The sequence below is a fragment of the Rhinopithecus roxellana genome, chromosome 18 (genome assembly GCF_007565055.1).
Source record: "Rhinopithecus roxellana isolate Shanxi Qingling chromosome 18, ASM756505v1, whole genome shotgun sequence".
Taxonomy (NCBI): domain Eukaryota; kingdom Metazoa; phylum Chordata; class Mammalia; order Primates; family Cercopithecidae; genus Rhinopithecus; species Rhinopithecus roxellana.
Window position 1 is genome coordinate 26,182,356 of NC_044566.1, and position 24,499 is coordinate 26,206,854.

Consider the following 24,499-nt stretch of genomic DNA (forward strand, 5'->3'; position numbering starts at 1 on the left):
ACTTGAGATATAGGATGGAGTTTCATCAACTATGGTTGCTATGTTATTCTATATGAAGGTAAAAGAATGAGAACACTGGGCTGTGTGATCTTTTAAGATTCCTTTGGGTTCTTATGCTCTATGGACTAGAAGACCACAATGCTAAAGGTATTCCTCACTCAATAAAATGTCCTATGCAACAAAAAGTCAACTCTAAAATTATGCTCAAGAGGCCCTGCTAAAACTTTCTTTCTTGTATTAAACTACGAATTTTACGTAAATTCAGGAAGTTCAGCCTCATGCGGTTACTAAATCAGAAAGACCTAAGCTTGGATACAGGCTCTGCCACTTACTGATTAGGTGAATTCTGACAAATTGTTTTATTTTCTGAGTCTCAGTTTCTTCCTCATGCATAAAATAAACTTAACCACTCTCAGTATTTGGAAGGCTTAAAACAACACTAAGAAATTGGCAGATGATGTTTATTAATTTTCTTCCCCTAACAGTACAGTGGAATATAGTAATATGTAAACCTTTATTCCGTAAGTTTTAACATGCAACAATTACCTTTTAATTTCTAACTCTCTATAAAGAAACAAGTGCTAAAGGGCGTTACTTATACCCTAACAAGTTTGGCATGTTAACCAACAATTAATAGAGGCTTAATAAATTTGTCTTTTTAATTAACTTTTGGTTGAGTGATGTGTAGTGTGTGACTTCAGAAAAGTCTAATTATTTATTAAATGGGGTCTAATACCTGCTATGACTATTTGAGAGAGGTAGTAAAAAATACTAAAAACAGTGGTGTATATGAAAATTGTCTGAAAAAATAAAATACAATGTACAATATAAAGTATGTCATCATTATCATCATCATTTTGAAATGTTTCATACCTAGTTTAATAATTTCTGTATTTTACCTAAGCACCTTGTAAAAATATCTTACATAAGAAAGGACTGTTACTATATTATATTTATTCTATAACTAAACTTAAGACATGTAAACTAAATGACTCACCCATGGGAATCACAATAAATCAGAAGAGGAATCGATCTGTATTTCTTATTTATCTCAATCTAGAGTTAAAGACACTTTCACTATAAAGCAATAGATGTTAAATTTCAAAGTGTAAAAAGTATTCCCAATGAACATAACCTTTAATCCAGGCAAATCTTGCTTTAAGCAAACTCGGTATTTACACAAAAGATAAAATAAGGGGTGAGTATTTGCTTTATAAAGGAATTCGTCATAGGATTATAATGAGTTACCCATGTGCATTTAAAATAAGTTTGATAAGTTTGATTTACATACAATTCCTCAGGTAAATATCCTCTACTTAAAACTGAAATAAAAGTAAAATATATAAATTGCACAATCGATTAAGAAATCATATTTATCTCTATTTAAAAGCAAGTATCTCACAAGTGATTGGAAAAAAAAAATTTCTGGAACCATTTACAGAGTACATAAAGGGAGGCTGAATTAATAAGAAGTAACTCCATTTTTATGCTTACATATATTTTTAATGTAGTCATATATTAATTTTATTTTTAACATTTTAACATTTGTAGCTTTAAAAAGTCAACAGAATAATTAAAATATAATTTCAAAACTTAGGTTACTTTTACTGAGAAATTAGATACTAATTGATCTTAGTCAATATTGATCTTAGTCAATATTTCATTTCTCTGTACTACATATTTCTGATTAAAAGAAACTTATCATACATTAATGATTGGACTTTAAATACAGTAATATGTTTTTCAAGGAAATAATTACTAGATGGTATTTAAAACAATTTGTACATTGTTGTGCTATTTTATTAAAATGATTGGATTTTTATATTATGACACTCTGGAAGGATTTTCTGTATTTGTCTTCAAAAATAAGACTGCAGCCTGGAGCAGTGGCCCACGCCTATAATCCCAGCACTCTGGGAGGAGAAGGCGGGTGGATCACTTGAGGTCAGGAGTTCAAGACCAGCCTGGGTAACATGGTGAAACCCCATATCTACTAAAAATACAAAAAAGTGGCTGGGCATGGTGGTGCACACCTATAGTCCTAGCTACTTAGGAGGCTGAGGCACCAGAATCACTTGAACCTGGGAGGCGGAAGTGGCAGTGCACCAAGGTCGCGCCACTGCTTTCCAGTCTGGAGTGAGTCATCTGGCTTTTTCGTCCTCTAAATATAAAAGTAACATGTCCACTGAAATAAAGTTTGGTAGATACTAACATGTACCCCTACCTCACCTGCTCCTAGTAAAACACAAAACGAACCTGCAATCCCATCATCCAGTGATGACCAATTTTAGTGTTTATTTCTGGTGGTGGTTTGTCTTATATATTCTGCAAGCTAGTCTCTGAACTGAGTCTTTCTGAGCCTCAAGTTCTCATCTATAAAATTCAAGTGACTGGACTGGACAGCACCTAAGGTTCGTTCTAGCTCTAGTATTTGCTTCTTCTGCCAATTATCAATTGTATTTAACAAGTATTCAGTTGGTGCCTTCATGGATGCTTTCCATCACTAGCTAGCAGTAGAATTTGATAATCTCGAACCGAGGCCTATGATTTGAGTGTAACGCATTGTGACGTACAATGTAAGAGATTCAAAGTACAAGACAAAGTCTCCAACCTCGGCAAGTTCTTGGTCCATCAATGGGAATAAAACATGCATTTTACAATTATATAACAAATAATAATATGATAAATACCACAATCAAGTAAAAATAAAAAAGAAAAAAATAGGAGATACAGAGAATGCTGATAGGAATTTGAGGGGAAACACCAATGATTCCCTAAAGGAGGTTATAGCAGATATTACTACTGCTTCCTCAATAGCTCTGCAATTGCCTCCTTCCAGATTTCGGGTTCTACCAGGAAACTAAACTGCTATTTGTTTAAACCATTACTTGTAGAATATTCTGTTACTTTTTCCTGAAAACATGCTATACAACAGTGGTCTTTACCATTTTTGAATATGTATTGCCTGAAATAGTTATGAAAACACTCTCCTCACGTAATGTTAGGAAGACATCTAACATTTTTCAACAAAATTTTAAACATTTGCAAGGATTTAATTTTCTATCAATTATAATTGATTATAAATTATCAATATATTGATAATTTAAAATAAAACCATTGCGCTACTCTTTGAAATATATACATTGGTATATAAATATTACTGTGATTTGATATCCTCCACCATTTATTTAAAACAAAAACCAAACCAGGATGCACATTTCTTTAAAAGTTGAAAACTTTACATAGTTTATTTTTCTCCTTAACTCCTGTTTAACATATATTTAATATATAATCATATATTGGGTAACAGTAAACACAAAAAATAAAACAACAGTAAACATAAAAAATAAAATTTTATTAGAAAGGCATCATTAATGAGCTTTCCCGCCATAGTTCATTGATGAGTACGTTTTTTAGTGTCAATTCTATTACCATCTTTTAATTCCATAGAGTGCTCAGAAACCTTGTTCACACAAACTGGTAAATGGAAATAAAAGGAACCTGGTTAGCACAGTCACGTGATTATTTAAAGTCTTTTGGAGTTTTATGCCCAAAGTCACAAAATGACTTCTAGGTTAAGAAATATTTTTAATAATCTAGCAGTTGCTGAAAAAAAAGAATTAGAGGCCGGGTACAGTGGCTCACATCTGTAATCCTAGCACTCAGGGAGGCTGAGGCGGGCAAATCACCTGCAGTCAGGAATTCGAGACCAGCCTGGCCAACACAGTGAAACCCTGTCTTTACCAAAAAAATCCAAAAAAAAATTATCTGGGCATGGTGGCGCACACCTGTAGTCACAGTTACTCTGGAGGCTGAGGCAGGAGAATCATTTGAACTGGGAGGTGGAGGTTGCAGTGAGCTGAGATCATGCCACTGCACTCCAGCCTGGGTGACAGAGTGAGAATTCATGTCAAAATAAAAAATAAAATAAATAAAATAAACATGAAATAAAATTAGAAACTGTATACCTAAATAGCAAAATGCTTTGTGATTTATTCATTAAATCCAATCCCTCAACATCAATATCAGCACAATATTTGAAATATCTGTTTAGAGCCCGGAAAGATTTTATAGCGTGCACCAAAGATTAGGATTGGTAGGGGTGTCTTTTTTCCCTAAGGAAGAAGAAAGCCACTGGGAAAAGTAAGAACCAGCAAAATAACCGGGGCTGATAATTTTCAGGAAAGACGTTTATACATGGAAGCAAGGGATTTGAAAATTGACTCCCTTAAAACTACTGGTGATTCTGCTAGAAATTATTTGTATATCCTGAGGGTATGAGCACCTTAGTTTTTCTACTATGAGATGCTGAATTTGATAATAAGAGTCAGTTTCATGTATCTAACTCACGGAGCAGGAGGAATGGAAGAAGGGTAACAGGCAGTATAGAATCACTTATTCCAGCTAGGAAGTTGGGAAACCATATAACTAAAACTCTCTGGCCAGAGTGGATACTGGCCATATACTTTCTTCTGTTAAAGGAGCTGATGGGAACATTTCAGATACTGAGTTTTTCTCCTAGAGCAATAAAAGAGACAAGCTGAAGTAAAATGGAGTCAGTTTTAAGGCAGACAGGCAGGCCAGTCCCTAGAAGGGCATCAACCTATGTAACTTAACTGGAAGTCTGTGTGTGTTTGTGTCTGCACAACATTGCCTACATACTTATTTATTTCTGTAAAAGAAAATTCCCATGATGTGGTGTCCTGTGGCTTCTCCTTGTCAAGAGTGGGATCTGTAAGGGACCTCCTCCTCATTGGCTCTACATAGGTAAGGGATGGGCCTGAATAAAGGGATGAAAATACAGACTTACTAAATAAGCCTATAAAACATTATCAAGGCCAAGCATGGTGGCTCACAGCTGTAATCCCAACACTTTGGGAGGTGGAGGTGGTATGATTGTTTGAGCCCAGGAGTTCATGACTAGCCTGGGCAACACGGTGAGACCACATGTCTACCAAAAAAAAGAAAAATTAGCCAGGCATGGTGGCCCATGCTTGTGGTCCCAGCTACTTGTGGAGTTGAGGCCGGAGGACCACTTGAGCCTGGGAGGTCGAGGCTTCAGTGAGCCATGAGAGTGACTGAGCAACAGAGCAAGACCCTGTCTTTAAAAAAATAAATAAATAAAACAAAATATAATCTAAATTGAATTAAAGTCTTATAATCAGGCAATTGCAGCTGGGGAAACCACGTTTGGAACCCCTAAACGGAAACAGGCAGTGGCATGGAAGGTAGATTTAACAAGCAAAATGACTCTAGTCTAGATCTTCCTGAATACCTCTCTGTAGGATTTCTCTGACAAAAAGCATGAGCCTGCTGAAAAAGATTTCCTAAAGACCTATACCTACTTGCTGGAGGCCATGGCTTTGAACTGCCTCAGGGCAGAAGCCATTAAACTAAGGAGACTAAGAGTAGAGGAAGAACATGGAGGCCAGCAGCATTTGCTGGCATGAAATTGTAACAACAAATACAACAGAAACCACTATATTTTTGATGAAATGCTAGTGCTGAAATAAATAACTTGGTCAACAAGAGTCTGTGACTGCTTAGTTCCTTAGGCAGATGACAAACCTCTTACTTTCACCAACAAGAAATGGGCTGATAAAACTGTGCAGTACCCTTTAAGGCATCTGCTGCTATGAACATACCAGTTGAGATCTTCAGAGGAAGAATAACAAGTTAGGTTCTCCAAGAGAGGAGAGAGGGAATTGCTTGCCAAACTGGACATATGCGTTGTGACATGCTGAGTATTAAGTATCTCATTTCCTGAATGAGAACTTTTGTTGAAATAGCGTACCTTAGGCCAGATGTAGTGGTTCACACCTGTATTTCCAGCACTTTGGGAGGCTGAGGCAGGCGGAAGGCCTGAGGTCAGTGGTTTGAGACCAGCCTGGCCAACATGGGGAAACCCCATCTCTGCTAAAAACACAAAAATTAGCCGGGTGTGGTGGCACGCGCCTGTAGTCCCAGATACTCAAGAGGCTGATGCAGAAGAATCCCTTGAACCCGGGAGGCAGAGAGTGCAGTTAGCCGAGATTGCGCCACTGCACTCCAGCCTGGGCGACAAGAACGAGACTCTGTCTCAAGGAAAAAAAAAAAAAAAAAAAAGAAATAGCCTACCTTCTCCACAATTCTATAGTCTATGCATGCACTTTGAATTTATAGGCCACTATAAGATTATTATATCATTTTGCTATATCTGAACAATAATCTCTATTTTTTATTTGTTAAGTAGTGATTTTAAAAAATAGAAACTAATGGATCCTAATATGTTTGCTTGCCACAAAAAATTTATTCAATAATTAATTCATGTCTTCCCAAAGGCCTTTTTAAAAGTTCAATCAAATTTGCAGGAGATATATGGTATTGATCTAAAATACACAATAAGTTAAGCTTTTCCAACAAAGATGTATTTACAGATAGAATTAACCCATGGAAATTCAAGCAATAATTTACCAAAGTCAAAGCTACAACTACTTAATTTTTAAAAATTATCTAGTAAGTAGTCTCCTCCTTTTGTTGCAAAATGGAAATACATTCTGGTTGTTTCACAGCTCTTTGTATTATTACCAAATGCTTGGCAGTAGCAGGAAGTAGAGAAGTAATTAGAAAAAAAAAAAAACCAGTCTTTTTTTTTTTTTTTTTTTTTTTTTTTGAGAGATGGGAGTCTCGCCCTGTTTTCCAGGCTGGAATGCCTCTGCTCACTGTAACCTCTGCCTCCCAGGTTCAAGTGAGTCTCCTGTCTCAGCTTCCCAAGTAGCTGGGACTACAGGCATGCACCACCACGACCAGCTGATTTTTGTATTTTTAGTAGAGACTGGGTTTCACGATATGTTGGCCAGGCTGGTCTCGAACTCCTGACCTCAGGTGATCTGTCCACCTTGGCCTCCCAAAGTGCTGAGATTACAGCCCTGAGCCACCACGCTTGGCCTCCCCCGCCCCCCCAAAAAAACAAAAAACAAAAAACAAACAAAAAAAACAACAACACAGTCTTTTACTCTTTTTTTTTTTTTTTTTTTCCGTCTGTGATGGAGTCTCGCTCTGCTGCCGAAGCTGGAGTACAGAGGCATGATCTCAGCTAACTGCAACTTCCACCTCCTGGGTTCAAGCGATTCTCCTTCCTCAGCTCCTGAGTAGCTGGGATTATAGGCATGTGCCACCATGCCTGGATAATTTTTGTATTTTTAGTAGAGATGGGTTTCGCCATGTTGGCCAGGCTGGTCTCAAACTCCTGACCTCAGGTGATCTGCCCTCCTCAGCCTCCCAAAGTGCTGGGATTACGGGCATGAGCCACCATGCCTGGCTTAGTACTCTTCATTTTAGTATTTTAGAAGGGTTGGGATAGAGAATAAGGATGGAGGTGTAGGAAAGCTTGATGCTACTCAATGTAATGAAAATTTAAATTTTTAAAGATAATACATACATTTCAATAATGCATGATTTCAAATACTATCACAAATAACAGAATAACTATATTTAAAAATCTCCATTTAAATTTTGTCATGGTTTTCATTTAAATTGTTCTTACATTATTACCAATGGTAAATTATACTTACTCTTTTTAAAAAGTACAAATTAAACCAGGTTTACTAGTAGTAGCTAATAATTTCCCCAAAGAGCTAAGTAGAATACTTCAATAAGGTTATATAAACACATTGAGTACTCACTCATGGTGATGAGAATCTGGAGAAAAATGAACCATTCTCTTGTTACCCACTGGGCCAGGAGTGGGTACCTACAGGGAAATTTAAAAAGAAAAAATAAATTTCAGATTTGTATATAAAACGACCATGGATAATAGTGATATATCAATTTGAGGACATCACTCTAAAATTGAGAATACAAGATTTTCATATCTCTGACAACATTGCATGGATCAAAAGTATAATTTAATTCCTGGTAAGAATACTCTACTTGTTTTGGTCTAGTGTATTTCCTCTGCTAGATTTTTTTTTTTTTTTTTTTTTGGAGATGCAGTCTCGCTCTGTCCCCCAGGCTACAGTGCAGTGGCCCGATCTCAGCTCACTGCAAGCTCCGCCTCCCAGGTTCACGCCATTCTCCTGCCTCAGCCTCCCCAATAGCTGGGACTACAGGCGCCCGCCACAACGCCCGGCTAATTTTTTGTGTTTTTAGTAGAGACGGGGTTTCACCGTGTTAGCCAGGATGGTCTTGATCTCCTGACCTCGTGATTGGCCCGCCTCGCCCTCCCAAAGTGTTGGGATTATAGGCGTGAGCCACGGGGCCCGACCCCTCTCCTAGATTTTTAAGACTATTTAAAAAAAATCTTGGCCGGGCACAGTGGCTCACGCCTGCAATCCCAGCACTTTGGGAGGCTGAGGTGGGCGGATCACCTGAGGTCAGGAGTTTGAGACCAGCCTGGCCAACATGGTGAAACCCCGTCTATACTAAAAATGCAAAAATTAGCCAGGAGTGGTGGCACGCACCTGTAATCCCAGCTACTCGGGAGGCTGAGGCAGCAGAATCGCTTGCGTCCAGGAGGCAGAGGCTGCAGTGAACTGCCAGCTTGTCACTGCACTCCAGCCTGGGTGACAGAGCAAGACTCTGTCTCAAAATAATAAATAAATAAATAAATAAAAGACTATTTACAATAGTGTAAATATCCTTTTAAAAAACACAGACTTATTATGTGACTTATTATATTAAAAAAAAAGTTTAATTAGATTAGTGTTAAGCAGATATTTCCGAGGACCAATGTACTTGTAGCTAGATCCTAAATATAAATAACATGTATTATAACACATACATTTAAATATATACAAAAACTTAGATCAAGGAAGTGGTGAGCAACCCTTTTCATAGTTTCGCCGAGAAGATAGGAGTCATCTGTGTATATACATAGTACAAAATACAATTTCATCTAAGAGAAAAATATTTTCACTCCTTTATTTCTAAATAAAATTTAAAATCTGAAGTAAGCTACTCCTATTTTTTTTTTTTTTTTTAGAATTTCATAACTTTCTTACATAGATGGTTCTCAAAGGGAACATAGCACTGCACAGGAATGAATCTATCAATCACAATTGACAAGGCATACATTTACAGCAAAAGGCTTTAAGTTATGTTCCATTTTAACAACAACAAAAAAAACCCTCCGTAATTATAGAAGTGCCATCTATATAGGATGGGGGTTGAAAAGCATGAGACAGTAATAAAATTCCTCTTAGAGAACACCCTAACATTTTCAAAACCTTACTTCTTCTAGTATCACTTGGGTTACAAGAATGCCAGCATATACTCAGAAATTCCAAGAAATGCAAATACTGCAAATGTGCACAGATGATGACATTAATAACCCTATGGTTTGAGCACCACAGGTAAACATGTGGCTCAACTCCAGGACTGCATCCTGCATTCATCTCAAAATGAGGTTTTCATGCTATTCCAGTGGGTATCCCTGGAATACCGTAATCCATTTTCTACACTGTGGCTATGAGAAAAACCGACTGTGCCTATGTCATGCTTTGTTAGAGGTTCATGATCACATTATCTCATGGTGGACCTGACACTTTTATTCAGTTTACAGTATGTTCTATGTACAGGCAACTTATTTCCTTTGCCAAGGCTGCTGACAACCTTTTCCACACTATATTAATCTTGTTTACTGACTTTATCTCGGTACAAATATCAGAAAACTAAACTTTTTATCTCAGAGAAAAAATAAACAACGTGTTGACAGAAGCAGAAGCTATTTTCAGGACTAAAATTGCTTGTTTACCTGAAGCTATACTTATGGAAAAATGTTTAAGTCTTGCTCTGGTTTGAAATACATAATCTGAAATTTAATAAATAAAGAAATTTCACATACACCCATGTGATAAATTGCCTGATGAAAACAAAGCAACTGAATACAATAAAACAGAATTTATAGCTAATTTATACCATAATACAAATGTAAGCTTTCAATCTAGTCAGAAATAATCATACTAGGTATTTCTCAGCAATCATATATATGTATAAAAAAACTGTAAGCTCAATTCAATTGCGGCAAGTAACCCACAAAAGATTTACAGTTTCAAGTGTAGATATTTACATGATTTTACATACTTACCTAGTACATGATCCCTTTAAAAAGACAGAGGTGACTATCCTTTATTGTTATTTTAACTAAATTTTTGTTTTACTTTTAAAGATATGCAAAAATAGGCACAGTTTAGAAATTTACTTTTTTTAATGAAATAAAGCAACATATCATGATCTCTTCAGGGTCAATGTCAGTGGTCTGTCTCAGGAGCAAAATGTTCTTAAAACGGGAACCTTTTGCTACTGTGGCAACTAGACACACTTACCTAAAAGTTGAGAATAATATCTTTAATATAGAATTCAGCTTGTGGAAAGCAGTGTTATACTGAAGTTTTAGTGAATTTTAAACTTTAAAACATGTTTAATTTGATTATTAGGAGAATACTTCAAAATACTGTCAAACTTCAAGGAACACACTTAAGGAATTCTTTCTAAAAGTTTCATCATTTATTCAAGATAGAAAATATGGCATAAGTATACATATGTAACAAACCTGCACGTTATGCACATGTACCCTAGAACTTAAAGTATAATAAAAAAAAAAAAAAAAAAGAAAAAGGACATTTATGGGATAATTGATGAAATTTAAATGTCAAAAAAAAATAAATAAATAAATAAAGTGAAAAAAAAAAAAAAAAAAAAAAAAAAAAAAAGAAAATAATCTTTATAAAAATTAAAGAAGCAGTTTTAAACATTAGATCAAAGTATTAAATTCTAGCATACAATTAAGTATGGTGACTGTTTTCTTCTCCAAAACATATGCTTTCTACTGATTTCAGAACTGTCTCAGAAATCACAAATTTTAAGAAATTGTTTCACTTTAAATATCTAAAAAAAATTCATATAGTAAAGTTTATTAGTGAGAAAAATACATTGTATTCCATAAGAATTCCATAAGATTAGGTAGGAAACAGGTATTCTGTTCTTCATGAGAAACAGTGTCTTCACAATCCAATTCTTATAACTGACAAAACCCTGGAGACAATCATTTATGTAATTAGCCAATATTAATGTTGATAACCTTAGACATCACATTACACACCCTGAATCCTTATGATTCATTTGTGAAATATTACTACATAAATAACGACTACAATCCGAAATAAAGCAGATATATTTCTTTTTATTAGATGTTTATCACACAAAGTCTTAGGAAGTAAACTGAAAGTTAGAAAGGAGTTGATGGTTTCTAGATAACATAACTTTTGTGTCCTAATTCTAAACGATCACATGGGTCATAGATTTTGCTGTTGCTTAAATATTATCAATGTCAGGAAATAAGAATGTAGTAGCAAGAGATGAAAATTTAACAACAGTTGTACAAGTACCACTATCGATTCAGGAGGTCAATATGCACCAATATATTGGAAATTCTGCTAAATGATAATTATCAATGACAAAATATCTGTTCTCTCAAAGTTATTAGACATATTAAAAGCAATTTCTTATTCTTTTTGTCCCTGATGTATTGACACCAATGTCATGATTTTACTTAAAAGATAAAAAGTTGGTTTTACTTCTCATTTTCATTTACTTGTGGCATTATCAAATCCAATGCATGCTATACTATTCTTTCACAATTATGTAACCAAACAAATAACCTTCCAAATCTGGTAAACTTCTCTGAGACACAAGAGTCTTGTAAGATTAATACAGAGGCCATTCAATATGGATGATATCTTACTTATATTCTCAATGATTAAGATTCCTTCTGTAAATTAATGAAGTTTCTTTTCATGGCCACATGTAAGAACAAGAAACCATCCACCTTTCTTCCCTCCTTCTAGTACGGCTGGTCCCCTTCAATTTTTGCTCTGCTTTTCAACTATATTTTATTTGCCTTCCAAATTCTACTCTGCTTCAGTGCCCACACTGACAAACACTTACGTGGGCAAGCTGCCATTCAAAAGAAGGCCTTTCCATTTTGTGAAGACTGGTCAATCGAATATGCCTGGTCTCCAGGCTGTCGGGAGGCACTGCCTCAGGCTCCGGGCCAGCTTGTCAAGACCCAGAGGTTTCTGGTTTCTCTTATAGCAATTATTAATTTGACTCAACTTCTTTGAAGAAAGAAACAAGACTTTTAAGTAAAATAATATTCTAAATGTTTTACAGTAATTCATTTTAATTAATAGACATTGAAATAAATGTGTTGAATATTTATCTCCATACAGAAGAATAAAGGAAGATTCTTCGAAAGCATTTCATATGAGCGCACTTTTGTTTTTTATTGGTGTTTTAAAAGTTCTGTTACAAGATAGTTGGAGGAATGAATAAAATATTTCATTGTATCACCTATTCTTATTACAGAGTGGTCACAAATCACAAAAAGCACAATCTGTTTGGGGATGAGAAACATATTCAAGGAAATAACATTAAAATTACTTTTAAAGCAACATACAAAAATGTAAAAATTACTTTAGAATTGCTTTTAAAGAAAATACAAAAAGTGATAATTCAAGGAGCATAAATTGGATATCATTTATAAGATTAAAAGGAAACAAAGTACTTATCTGATTTAAGAGGAATAAAAAATCATCTCTAAGAAGGGAGTTGCATGCAATTTATCTCCCCCTGCTCCAATACATCTTACCAATGTGCCAAATTCAACTTTCTAAATTGCTGCTTTTCACATGTCAACTTTCTCATTCCACAGCCATCCATGGCTCTACACTGAAAGTAAAATGAAAACTAATGAGATATGCATGCAAGGCTTTCCCTAAGCTGATCCTTACTTACTTGCCAATGTGATCTAGCACCTTATGCAGCCACCGAGAGCTTCTTATTCTAAATTCAATACTGCTTAGTTGGTACAATTAAACTAGTAACCTAACGCACATATAAAATTATGTTTAACCTTACCATGTAATAAGTTATATGTGTTCCCTTTCAATTGGGTGATTTTAGTTATATTGTTACATTGAACTAATCTTTTTGATGTCTTGATAAAAGTCAAGTTATGGAGCTCCTCTAATTCCAAGGGTTGTTTTGATTGTTGTTTTTTAAACCGAAAAATATTAGTAAATATAATTCACATAATAATTCATATTTCACCTTTATCTGTCTAGATTTCTATTAAAGTAAAAATGTATTCATATGGCAGGCCAGGAAAAATCCTCATCACTGGCTACAAGAAATGAAAAAATTGGTGCATATGAAATATATGTCATAAAAACGAACATCTAATGTATGCCTGGTAATGTGTCTAATGCTAGGGAGAAGTCACTAGAAATCCTTACCTACCAGATGTTTTAGTTTCAGACAATGTCCTCTTAGAAAGAATATTCAGGAAGGAAGATGATCCATTCCTGAGGACAACTGAATTACAGGAGTGTTCAAAACTGTTGTAGAAAATCACCAAGGTTATACAATATAACTCAGTTTTCCAACGGAGAAAATACCTCAAAGTTTGGAATTTTATAAAATCTAATAATGGTACAAAAAGCCATACCAGGTTCCTATCATTCATACCTTTAAAAATACCAATATTCACAAGCAATCTTGCTCTTATTAGCAGAGCTCACACTGTATGACTTTTAGGAAAAGACTTTGAACTAGGACCTATATAGTATTGACTATTCATAGCATTCATGTTATCTAAATTATAGTATAGTGGGTGAAACTGATTATTTTTACCTGTTAGTCAAGGTGAAAATAAAAATTCTGTATCGTTTGTTATGTTTTTACAATGCAATTTTAAATCTTTCTTGGTAGGACTTAAGCATGAACAAACTGACAAAGAATGTGTAATAATGAGCACAAAAGATATATCAAAAATTAATATAATTAGAAATATTTCTATTGTCATTAATAATAATATCCCTATTTTTATTTGTTTAAATTTATGTAAGTGTATTTACTCATTTGAGACAAGGTCTCATTCTATTGCCCAAGCAAGAGTACTCACAACTCATAGCTTAATGACAGCTCACTGCACCCTCAAACTCCTGGGCTCAAGCAATTCCCCTGCCTCAGTTGCTGGAGCAGCTAGGACTACAGGTGCATACCACCATGCCCAGTTACTTTTTAAAATTTTGTAGAGAGCTGGGGCCCTGCTATGTTGGGTGCACTGGTCTTGAACTTCCAGCCTCAAGTAATCTTCCCACCTCAGCCTCCCCAAGTACTGGGATTACGGGCATGAGCTACGGTGTCCAGTCACTCCTGTTCTTTATAGCCTGCTTTATGGCTTGCTTTTCATAAACAAATGTGCTTAGAGTGAAGAAACATCATTATTCTCAAATAATAGTGAAGAAACTAACACTCACAGAGGTGAAGGCACATGCCCTAGATGATAGGGACTGAATTAAGCTAACTTTGAATCAAAATTGTCCAATTTACCACCTAGTACTTTTTCCCCTACAGGGAGACTGCAAAAAACAAACAAACAAACAAACAAACAAAAAAACAAACAAAAAAAACACATCAAAACCAATGTTTTCTGTATTTGGGGATTTGTCCCAGGAAATGATGGCCTGAATCTGGAATACACTCTAGGAAAACCTTCAGCCAAGGATACTCTAGACCTTGCCTGTAACTTCTGGGTAGCATGTGGGCTATTTTAAGTATACGCAATGCAGGGCAGCGCAGCACTAAACAGGGTTACCAGCACATATTATAGAAGGACTAACAAGAATAACAAATGGCTTCCCTATTAATCATTACAGCAAAAGAAGGATAACATTTACAAAGTGTAGTAGAGGGGAGCAAACACTCCACGATGAGAGTATGTGAAAGAACGTGGGGAAAATTAGAGAACTTAGGCTATTTTTCCTTTGAAAGCAGATATAAATCTAAATACATGATTACATCTTTAAACCAGAAAGGTTAAAAAAAAAAAAAAAGCCAGAAATAAACCACAGAGAAGTACAAAGCTTGCCTTTCTATTGAGGATTAGCCTTCCTAGAGGAATCCATATGTGTGTTGCAGGGAAGATGCTAACCTTACAGCTGATAGCATTGCATTAAGTAGTGAATAAAGACATAGACTTCAGCTAGTTTCAAAGTGATCTTACTATATTCTTAAGAGCAGCACATATAGTTCTCTATGAAATGACAGAATGAAAATTACACTAAAGTTTAGAAATATATACATACACATATAGTTGTATGTATGACAACATTAGCAATTATGTTTTTAACATAAAACTAAACAATGTCATTGTTTTAAATCTTCATTTTAAACAATTTTTTTCCTAGTTAAAGCCAATCTGCATTGATAATTAAAAATTTAGAATTATTGGTCTATTACAATAATCATACATCTAATTATTAAATACATAAATTCTCATTTCTGGTATATACTACTAATGAAAAATCTAAATGCTTTCACAGAAAAGATTAATCAGTACATAATTCAGAAACAAATACAGCAACAACTTTTTTCATACCACTCCATCGTAATACTATTTTTGTTAAGTAAGGAACTAAAAATTAATCGATCAGAATGATGCCCAATACTGATAGTAAAGAGTTTCACTTCGCCATCCAGTTTTAGTAACAAGCTGTGAGTGGCCTCTACTGGCTGACCAAAGGCTTCCTAAATCCCTCATTTATGAAGCTTGCAATATTATAAGAGTCAAGAAAATAAGGATGTGTCCACGTATGTTTATGTAAAATCCACTGTGCATAAAGATCTTCTTTTACGAATAAATCACAAAGTAATAAACAAAATTGTATGTAAGATGGTGTAAAAAACTTTTATCATTTCATCCCACTGCTATATGCTTGGATTATATTGGCAATCTATATATCTTCTAAAATTCTAATTTATATACCATGATAATCTAAATGTGGATTTTCTTAATTCATATCAAAGCAATTCACATCTGCATTTAAAAATAAATTGTTTTGGGGACTCGTTCAATACACAAACACATACAACTTCTCAAAATTAAGTTTATATTTAGGATTGGCAAACTGACTTTGGAGGCAAACACAAAGAAGACTGAATTTAAAAACTTGAAAGAATTTTTAATTTTAAAAAATATTAATATTTTATGTAATGGTTTATGAAAATACTATCCTGGAAACACAGTAATCTAAAGCAATTTAAAAAATTTCTACATTGTTGCTCCTATGTTTGGGAGGGAGTAATTTTATATTTAAAATGAAATAGCAGTCAAGAAGGCAAAACCTTGCTTGTATTAGGAAATGTCCATTCAGTATTCATAATAGAGAAGAAAACAAATTTCAGTTTTTGCTCAGCAGCTTCCTAATAATAAAAGCTTCCCGTATGTGGGAAAATTTGTAATTTGTATTTATCTATTTAAACATACAATCATATATTTGATTCACTTCATCCTTTACCCAATCTATTCACCTGAAGATACTCTATTAAAAATTATTAGCAAATATATCTAATCATGTCAAAAGGTGACTACGTTTATTTTAAAAAGTTATTGTTCTTACATGTAACAATATTCCAGTATATTTCAACCTTCATTTCAGAATTCAGTCCCATTATCTTGCCTGCTCAAAATGGTTCAGAGGGTTATCTAGCTGACATATAAGATAACCCTCCATCTCACTAGACACCACTGGGATATGACACACTGACTCGCAGTAAGCCTTTATTATTATCCTGAAATATATAGCACATAACGTAGTTGCTGCCAAGGAATTTGTTTATAAAAATCTTTTTTTATCTCTCTGGACATTTAAGTCATTCTTTAAAAGTAATGTTCAACTATTTTAAAGAATTTCATACATGAATAAACGTTCTATTTTATGTTTAAAGTCTTCATTCCTATTTCCCACAATTTTACCAAAGGTTAAAAAAAAAAACCCACATACATAGAAAATAAAAGCCAGAAAGTATTTTCTCCTTGTTGCTTAGGTTACATAGAGCCTATTATATAAAGGATAAGACTTAAAAACAAAAGAGATGTCAATAGTTCATTCCTAGGGAGAATTATGCATATTGAAGCTCAATACATGTAAAATTAATTGTCTTCTTTTTAATTTTTTGGGGGGTAGCAGAAGAGGTCAGAGGGCAATACGGTAGTGAAGATAATGATGAGATTCAGCAAACATGTTTGAGGACATAACACATTATTAATACAGCTTTTTGAAAAAAATTCTACAGGCACATTAAAAAAATTTATTTAGGAATATAAGCAGACTAGGAAAACTTTTAAGTGCTTGCTTATAAACTACTTAAATTATTTCGGTACTCAAAATCACATGATCAACATTTTGGCAGCTAAAATTTATTTTCTTTCCACATTATTCAACAATGTGTCACATCATCCATTGTGCATACTTTTTGAACTGGGTATTATTTCTACTATTTTTCAAACTGTTTTTATAAACTAGTCAATTTCTTCTTAACTTGATAGTGGTGTTGCATAAAACCTTAATTTACATCAAGGGAAAAAATTACAGCTGGTTTTCATAATTAAAAATGTATTTCTAAGAATCTCAAGGACAAATGGTAATTTATAAGAAAAATGCTGATAGTCTCAACACTTCTAAACTGACAACTTAATGTGGTTTATATTTAGCAAATAAAACACTTAAAATATTGCTCTGTACAAGCTATTCTAAAGCAAACACTCAGGCAATCATTCAATCATTCAATCTTATCTGATGCAGTTCAAGACCTTATACTGTTAATTGCACTAAAAATTACCACAGCTAAAAAAAAAGTATGTAATCATGATTAGATGGGGGAAGGAAAAAGTACAAATGTACAACATATTGCAAACTATTTGCGGTATGAATAAATGAGTGAATGAGTTAATTAAAAAGAGGTCAAATATTAGTTAACAAATAGCAGTGTAAGTATAATCTTAGCATATTACATACTCAATAAATGACAACAAAAATCCCAAGTAACCTAAAACTTTTAACATTTTTTGGCCAATATCTATTTTAAGTAAATAACCACAGTCAGACTCTCACATTTTTGAAAGAGTTAATAGCTTTACCTTAATAGAAGTAAATGTCTATCCCAAGTCTGGTTGTTTACAGCAAGGGACCGCAACCAGGCCACACAGCAGAAGGTGAACAGCAGATGAGCAAGCAAAGCTTCATCTGTATTCACAGCTGCTCCCCACTGCTCACATTAGCACCTAAGCCCTGCCTCCTGTTAGATCAGTGGTGGCATTTAATTCTCATAGGAGTGTGATCCCAATTGAATTGTGCATGCAAGGGATCAAGGTTGTGTGTTCCTTATGAGAATCTAATGCCTGATGATCTGTCACTGTGTCCCATCAGCCCCAGAGGGGACTGTCTAGTCTCAGGAAAACAAACTGAGTGCTCCCACTAATTCTACATTATGGTGAGCTGTAGAAGTTTTTCATTATGTATTGCAATGTAATAATGATATAATTATTTCATTATGTATTACAATGTATTAATAATAGAAATACAGTGCACAATAAATGTAATGTGCTTGACTCATCCCCAAACCATCCCCCTACCCTCAGTTTGTGGAAAAACTGTCTTCCAGGAAACCAGTCCCTGGTGTCAAAAAAGGTTGGAAAGCACTGGTTTATAAAGTCAGTCAGGCAGCCAGAGACAACTCACCTCCTGTGAGGTGCGTTCTGGACAATAAGAGATATGTGTAGTCACCAGGTGGTGAAGTTTCTAAGGAAAGTTCAAGTGACTAACTCAGTTGGCATGTGCCTTGTGCCCTTCTTTGTACTTCATGGTACCTGGGATATGGCCAATAACATCCTTTTTTTTTTTTTTTTGACTAGGAGTTAAAGACCAAAAGAATCAAAGGTTTCCATCATGGTATCTTTTATCTGGGTAACCAAGCCACCAAGTGCCTTTCTATGTCATGGGGGAAACAAAATAAAACAAATCAAGCCATCATTATATGGATACCTTATTATGTACACCAAGCTCAATTCGTAATTAATAATAATGAAGCCAATTATATCCATTAAATTCTACATTTAGTCCTAGAAAACAATGTGTCATTTGGTGGACTAGGAATTCACTAATAAGAGAGGAGATTGTAAACAACTTCTTCATATGTCCAGCACTCGGGTGCTATATGGAAGATTCTAATGAATTGCACGGTATCAACCCTACTAGCTAATATGTTGCAGACTTAAAACATAAAGCCATCTAAAGATTAAACAACTACTAAACTGTGTGCATTTAGTTATAACTGCAACAGAAGTTAAAAAAAAAAAAAAAAAAAAGCATTAAAGCCCAAATTAGCAAATGTGGTTTTTGGAGGAGATGAGACTTATGCTGAGTGTTAGAGCTGGCTAGGATCTAAGCCAACAGAAGGAGGGGTGACTATATGCATAAACAAGTTATGAATCAAAAGGGTATATATATTGGAAATGAGAAAATAAACCTGACTAGAAGTTCACAGGAAACAATGGTTGGATAGGTAACAAAGGTTCAGAAATCTAAGAATATTGTTCATCCTGTAAAATAACCTCTATGTTCAAGTCTTTAAAAATTAAGCTAGATTTTCGTGACTAATAGACATCATCAGACTCTGTCAAGGGTGGCCAAGTAAAAATAAAAAGACACAAACAAGATGTTTTCATGTATTGAATTTCCATATTTTCACCTTTACTTCTTTATTGCTTTCTGGATCCTATGTCAAGAGCTTGAACATGGTTTCTTCTACACACAGCAGGATGAGGCAAACCCTTCTGCCTATGACTAGGACCTGAGGCATTCTGCCCCTTCCTACTCCTTGGTGCATGGAAAGGAGAACTAGGCTGAAGTAGGAGGAGTAAGTCAGAAACTAACATTCTAATGATCTCCATGCCTCTTGCATAAAGTAAGGTGGAAGGTCAGAGAAGCATGGGGGCACTGAGGGATGTTTGCTTCCTGAGGTACAGTCGGGGAGTAACATGTCTAAAAGAGGTGCCACATTTGAACTGACACCTTGTCCAACAGGCCACAGTAGTAAAAATGCTGCATTTGTGGAAGGTGGAGGCCAGAAAGATAGCCTGAGAGAACACTGCTGGTTCCCCAAGGTCTGAGTATGTGAGACAGGTGATCCAGGAGTTTCTGACCCTAATGAGGGGACCAGTGGGTGAGGACTGTCTTGGGATTCAAGAACGCAAGGGACTTGAAGATCCGAGCAAACGGCTGGAATCTGTGGGCTTCAGTAATGGGTACCAGAATAATACCCCCAAAGGCCAAATGGAACCAGACTCAGAGAAGTGAATGTGGTGCCAGTGTTCAGTCCAGACCAGCTAGAGGTCAGCAAGCAAAGAACAGTGATTGGACAGAGAGATGATGCATGGATCTGAGGTAACAGATTCCCCCATAACCCCCCCAGGACACATAAGCTCTGTAGTGCCACCTTGGAGAGAAAGAGATGGGGAGAGAGGAGAACTGCAAGAACAAGCATTTGTTAAAAAGGGGCTGAGTTACCCAAAGAAATAGTTTATACAGAGATAACTGTAACTGAAAAATCTGTTTCACTTTCTCCTGTGGTTTGGATATGGTTTGTTTGTCCCCATCAAAACTTATGTTGAAATTTGGTCCCTGGCATGATGGTATTGGGAGGTGGGGACTAGTTGGAGGTGTTTGGGTCATGAGATCCCTCAAGAATGGTTTGGTTCCCTCTGCATGGTAGTGAGTTCTCCTGCTGGAAGACTAGATTAATTCTTGTAGAAATGGATTAGTCCCCTCCAGAGTAAGTTGTTATAAAGCCAGGACATTGCTCAGGTTTTTCTCTTCACACATGTCTGTTTCCCCTTTGATCTTCTCCTCCATGTTATGATGCAGAACAAGAGCCCTCACCAGAAGACAGTGTTGTACCCTTGAAATTCTCAGCATGCACAATTGTGAGCTAAATAAACCTCTTTTATTTATAAATTATTCAGTCTTGGGTATTTTGTTATAGCAACACAAAACAGACTAATATGATTCCCAGATTCCTGTTCCTCCACCAATGTACTTCTTTCCCCACTTTCCCCACACCAGGCACTAACAGGCAGAAGCTCATGAGAAATAACAAATGTCGTAAATAAAGAAGCTACATTTTCTCTCACCCAAGAGTTAACGTTTTGCCTACCACACTTACAAACTGACATCAACTCTTTAGAACATATTCAAGAATACAGGAATTATCCTTACAAATTAGAACAGATAAAAATCTTTCAATGTATCCACAATAGTAAAGTACTAAATACTAGTTTAAGCTTTCTTGCTGTTTCATAGCAAAATACCACATAATGTATGTCATGCTTTTCAATCTACAGGTTACAAAATCAACAGTGACAAAGACATAACCTTTGTAATAAGTCTACAAAGTAATATGGAGTCCTAGCAGTAATTCTTGTTGTCCAATGCAGTGATCACAATGAAATATGCTATCCACCAAGTTTAACAAAATAAACTGAAATTTGTGGATTTCATCATTTTTTCCCCCTCCAGTATAAAGTAGTTCTTAAGAATTGAAGAGCATAGAGATGAAAACTGGGCTATGGAGCCAGACTGCCCAGGTCCAAATACTAACTTCTCCATGTTTCAGTGTTATGACTGTGTCAATTTCCTCATCTACAAAATGGAGGTGGATAATAGTACCTATTTGAGTGCTTTATTACAAAAATTAAATGAGATCATTTGTAAAGCATATAGATCAGTGTATATTAGTTATTATTATTTGTATTAATTGTTTCACAGTCTAATGAAAAGTACAATCTCAATAATAAGATGACAATAAATGTTACAGAGGATGTTAGCAAGAATAAGGAGTTTTTGTAGGGTTGGGGGGAGTGGGAGCAAGGAAGGCGTGTGTACACAGAAAAATGGTGCCATCAAAGATGTTTATTTATTGGGGCCATCACCACTTCTTTCCATGAATTAATTGAAACTATCTTGGTGGGGTTTGATAAAAATCAAACAATTTTTTTCTCGTGATTGTTTCAGAAGTGCAGATACATACTTAGTTTACAAAACACTCATTGTTTAAAAATAGTTTCTTAAAGCCTGTGGTACTTAGTCTAAATTATAAAACTTAATTCAATAATTTCCACAAAGACATTATTGGTGACTGTACAGGCTGATAATTCTGATGCTTTTCAATTAGTGTAAAGGTCATGAATTAAAATAAAATAGAGAAGTATTTTAGCTATAATAATCGTCACTAAATTGAATGTTTCACAGCGATTTGCTTTTCTTGGCCAATTCTAAGGGCCTGAAAACTCGAACAGGCAGATCAGTTGAATACATGGTATTCAGTTGCTGGAAGAAATAAAGGGAACGCACTTCCTCCCAAGCCCAGTTACACACACACACACACACAGACACACACACACACACTTTATTTAACTTTATGCAAAATAATACAGAACCTTGAAGGCTTCTCTGACCACACACAACAGAAGTAATTTCTTTATACAATTTTAATTCCTATATATCTCTGTATCTTTCCTATATCACTTAACATACTGCCTGCCTTGTGTTAGGATTACACATATGTTTGTCTTCTCTATAATAATATGATTCTCAAAAGCAGAGGCTATATATTATTTACTGTTGCATTGCCACCAGGATCTGGCACATTTGCCTACACTGAACCACGTGCTGAATTAGTCAAAAGCACAAATATTTTTCATGAGAGCTGATTAGCATTTTGCAATAGTCAAAAAAATTCAGTCTATACTTCGAGTAATTCACAAACAGGTTAAATACTATAGTATTTCAAAAATCTGGATATGGTGTTTTTGAAGTCACACTGCCATCTGCATAATTAAAACCACTCTAATACCAATCTCATGAAATAGTACACACACACACACACACACACACATATACACACACACACAAAACCAGTAGAGAATACAAAGAGAATCAATTGACTACAGGCATATAATTTACTCAGTGCTTTGCACATAGAGTAGTTCATAATTTTTAAAATATAGAAAATGAAAGAGATGCTCATTACTATAATTAATGAACACCTAAAACATTTTTGACAAGTTGGTCAAAACAGAGGAAAAAAGAATACAAGACAAAAGAAAAACAAATTGCTGAATTATCTTTCTGGGTAGCACACTGTTAAGAAATTCGTTGACAGAAAGGATGCTGTCAAGCACTAGCATATACTCTGAGACTATGGTAGGATATGTCATATGTGCTTACAAACCGTTCTAGAAGCTACCTTCAAAGAGGAGCATGTATGCATCAGTATAATTAAGAAACTGGAAATCACCAATTATTTCTTGAATTGTTTCACAGTATTAACTATGAGTTCTGTGAACATTAAACCACATCATGGAATCTGAAACAATAGGATATTGTCTATCATAGTCAGTCTGTGAAACATGGACATAATGTCACTGCAACCCAACTCCACTGAACTGGTACACAAACAGAATCCCAAGTAGCACACTCCACTGGGCTGTGAGCAACTCCAGGTGCAGGTGCACCATTTTATTCTTCTGTCCTCTGTGATTAACCCAGTATGTACTCAGTAAATAGTATCCATTACTATTGATTTCAACAAACAATGATTGAGTACTTCCTAGGTGGCAGAAACTCTCAGAAGTTGCATATTAAATATTTCTAATGCTCACAACTCTGCAAGATTCTAATTATTATCTCAATCTTACAAATGAGGCTCAGAGAGATTAAGACAACTTACCTAAGGCCACCTACCTGACAAGTAGCACAGCCACTATTTTGGTCCAGAAATGTCTGGTTCATTGACTCAACAAAAAACATATTGAGCCCTGGCTATGTATCCTGAGCAAGGAGGAGGAGATGTATTGGTGAACAAATGTATTGGTGAAAAGGCCCCTGCATTTATGGGACTGACATTTTACTCTAGGGAGTCACAATGAATAAAACAAACAGACAAGAACACTACAGATTTTAGAAAATGAAATGAAGGAAATAAATAAGAAGGTGGTAGGGAAGAGGAACCCCAGCTGACCTGACCCCTGAAGGATAAGATGGAGCAGCCAAGTAAAGGGCAGGAGGAATGAAACATTCCTAGATAAAGGAAGAAGGATATATGAAGGCCTGGAAGCAAGGAAGAGTTTACATGATCAAGGAGTAGGATGGAAGTCTGTGTGGGGAAGGGAAGACGGGTACAATGTGACGTCAGAGAACAGAACAGGGTCCCACTGTCCTTAATTGTAAAATGTTGTGCTCTTTCCTTATCTTTTGTTTTTTTGAGACAGGGTCTCGCTCTGGTACCCGGGCTAGAGTGCAGTGGTGCCATCATAGCTCACTGCAGCCTTGACCTCCTAGGTTCAAGTGATTCTTCCACCTCAGCCTCTGGAGTAGCTGCGACTGCAGGTGTATACCACCCTGCCCACATGGCTAATTTTTTTTTTTTTTTTAAGAGATGGGGAGATGGGGTTTCACCATGTTGCCCAGGCTGGTCTTGAACTCCTGAGCTCAAGTGATCTGCCTGTCCCAGCTTCCCACAGTGTTGGAATTACAGGCATTAAGCCACCACACCCAGCCTGCTCTTTTCTTTATAACAGCAATTCTCAAACTTCATACTCTTAAAAATGATGGAGGAC

At 35.5% G+C, this 24,499-nt stretch overlaps 1 protein-coding gene across 1 annotated transcript in view; it reads right to left on the minus strand.

The window, feature by feature from the left end:
* The window catches only part of GPATCH2 (G-patch domain containing 2), a 205,028-nt gene that overhangs the window by 81,789 nt on the left and 98,740 nt on the right, over positions 1–24,499 (minus strand). Inside the window, exon 6 of the mRNA XM_010363215.2 lies at positions 7,665–7,732. Coding sequence (XP_010361517.1) covers positions 7,665–7,732 — 68 coding nt within the window. The remainder of the gene's footprint in view (positions 1–7,664; positions 7,733–24,499) is intronic.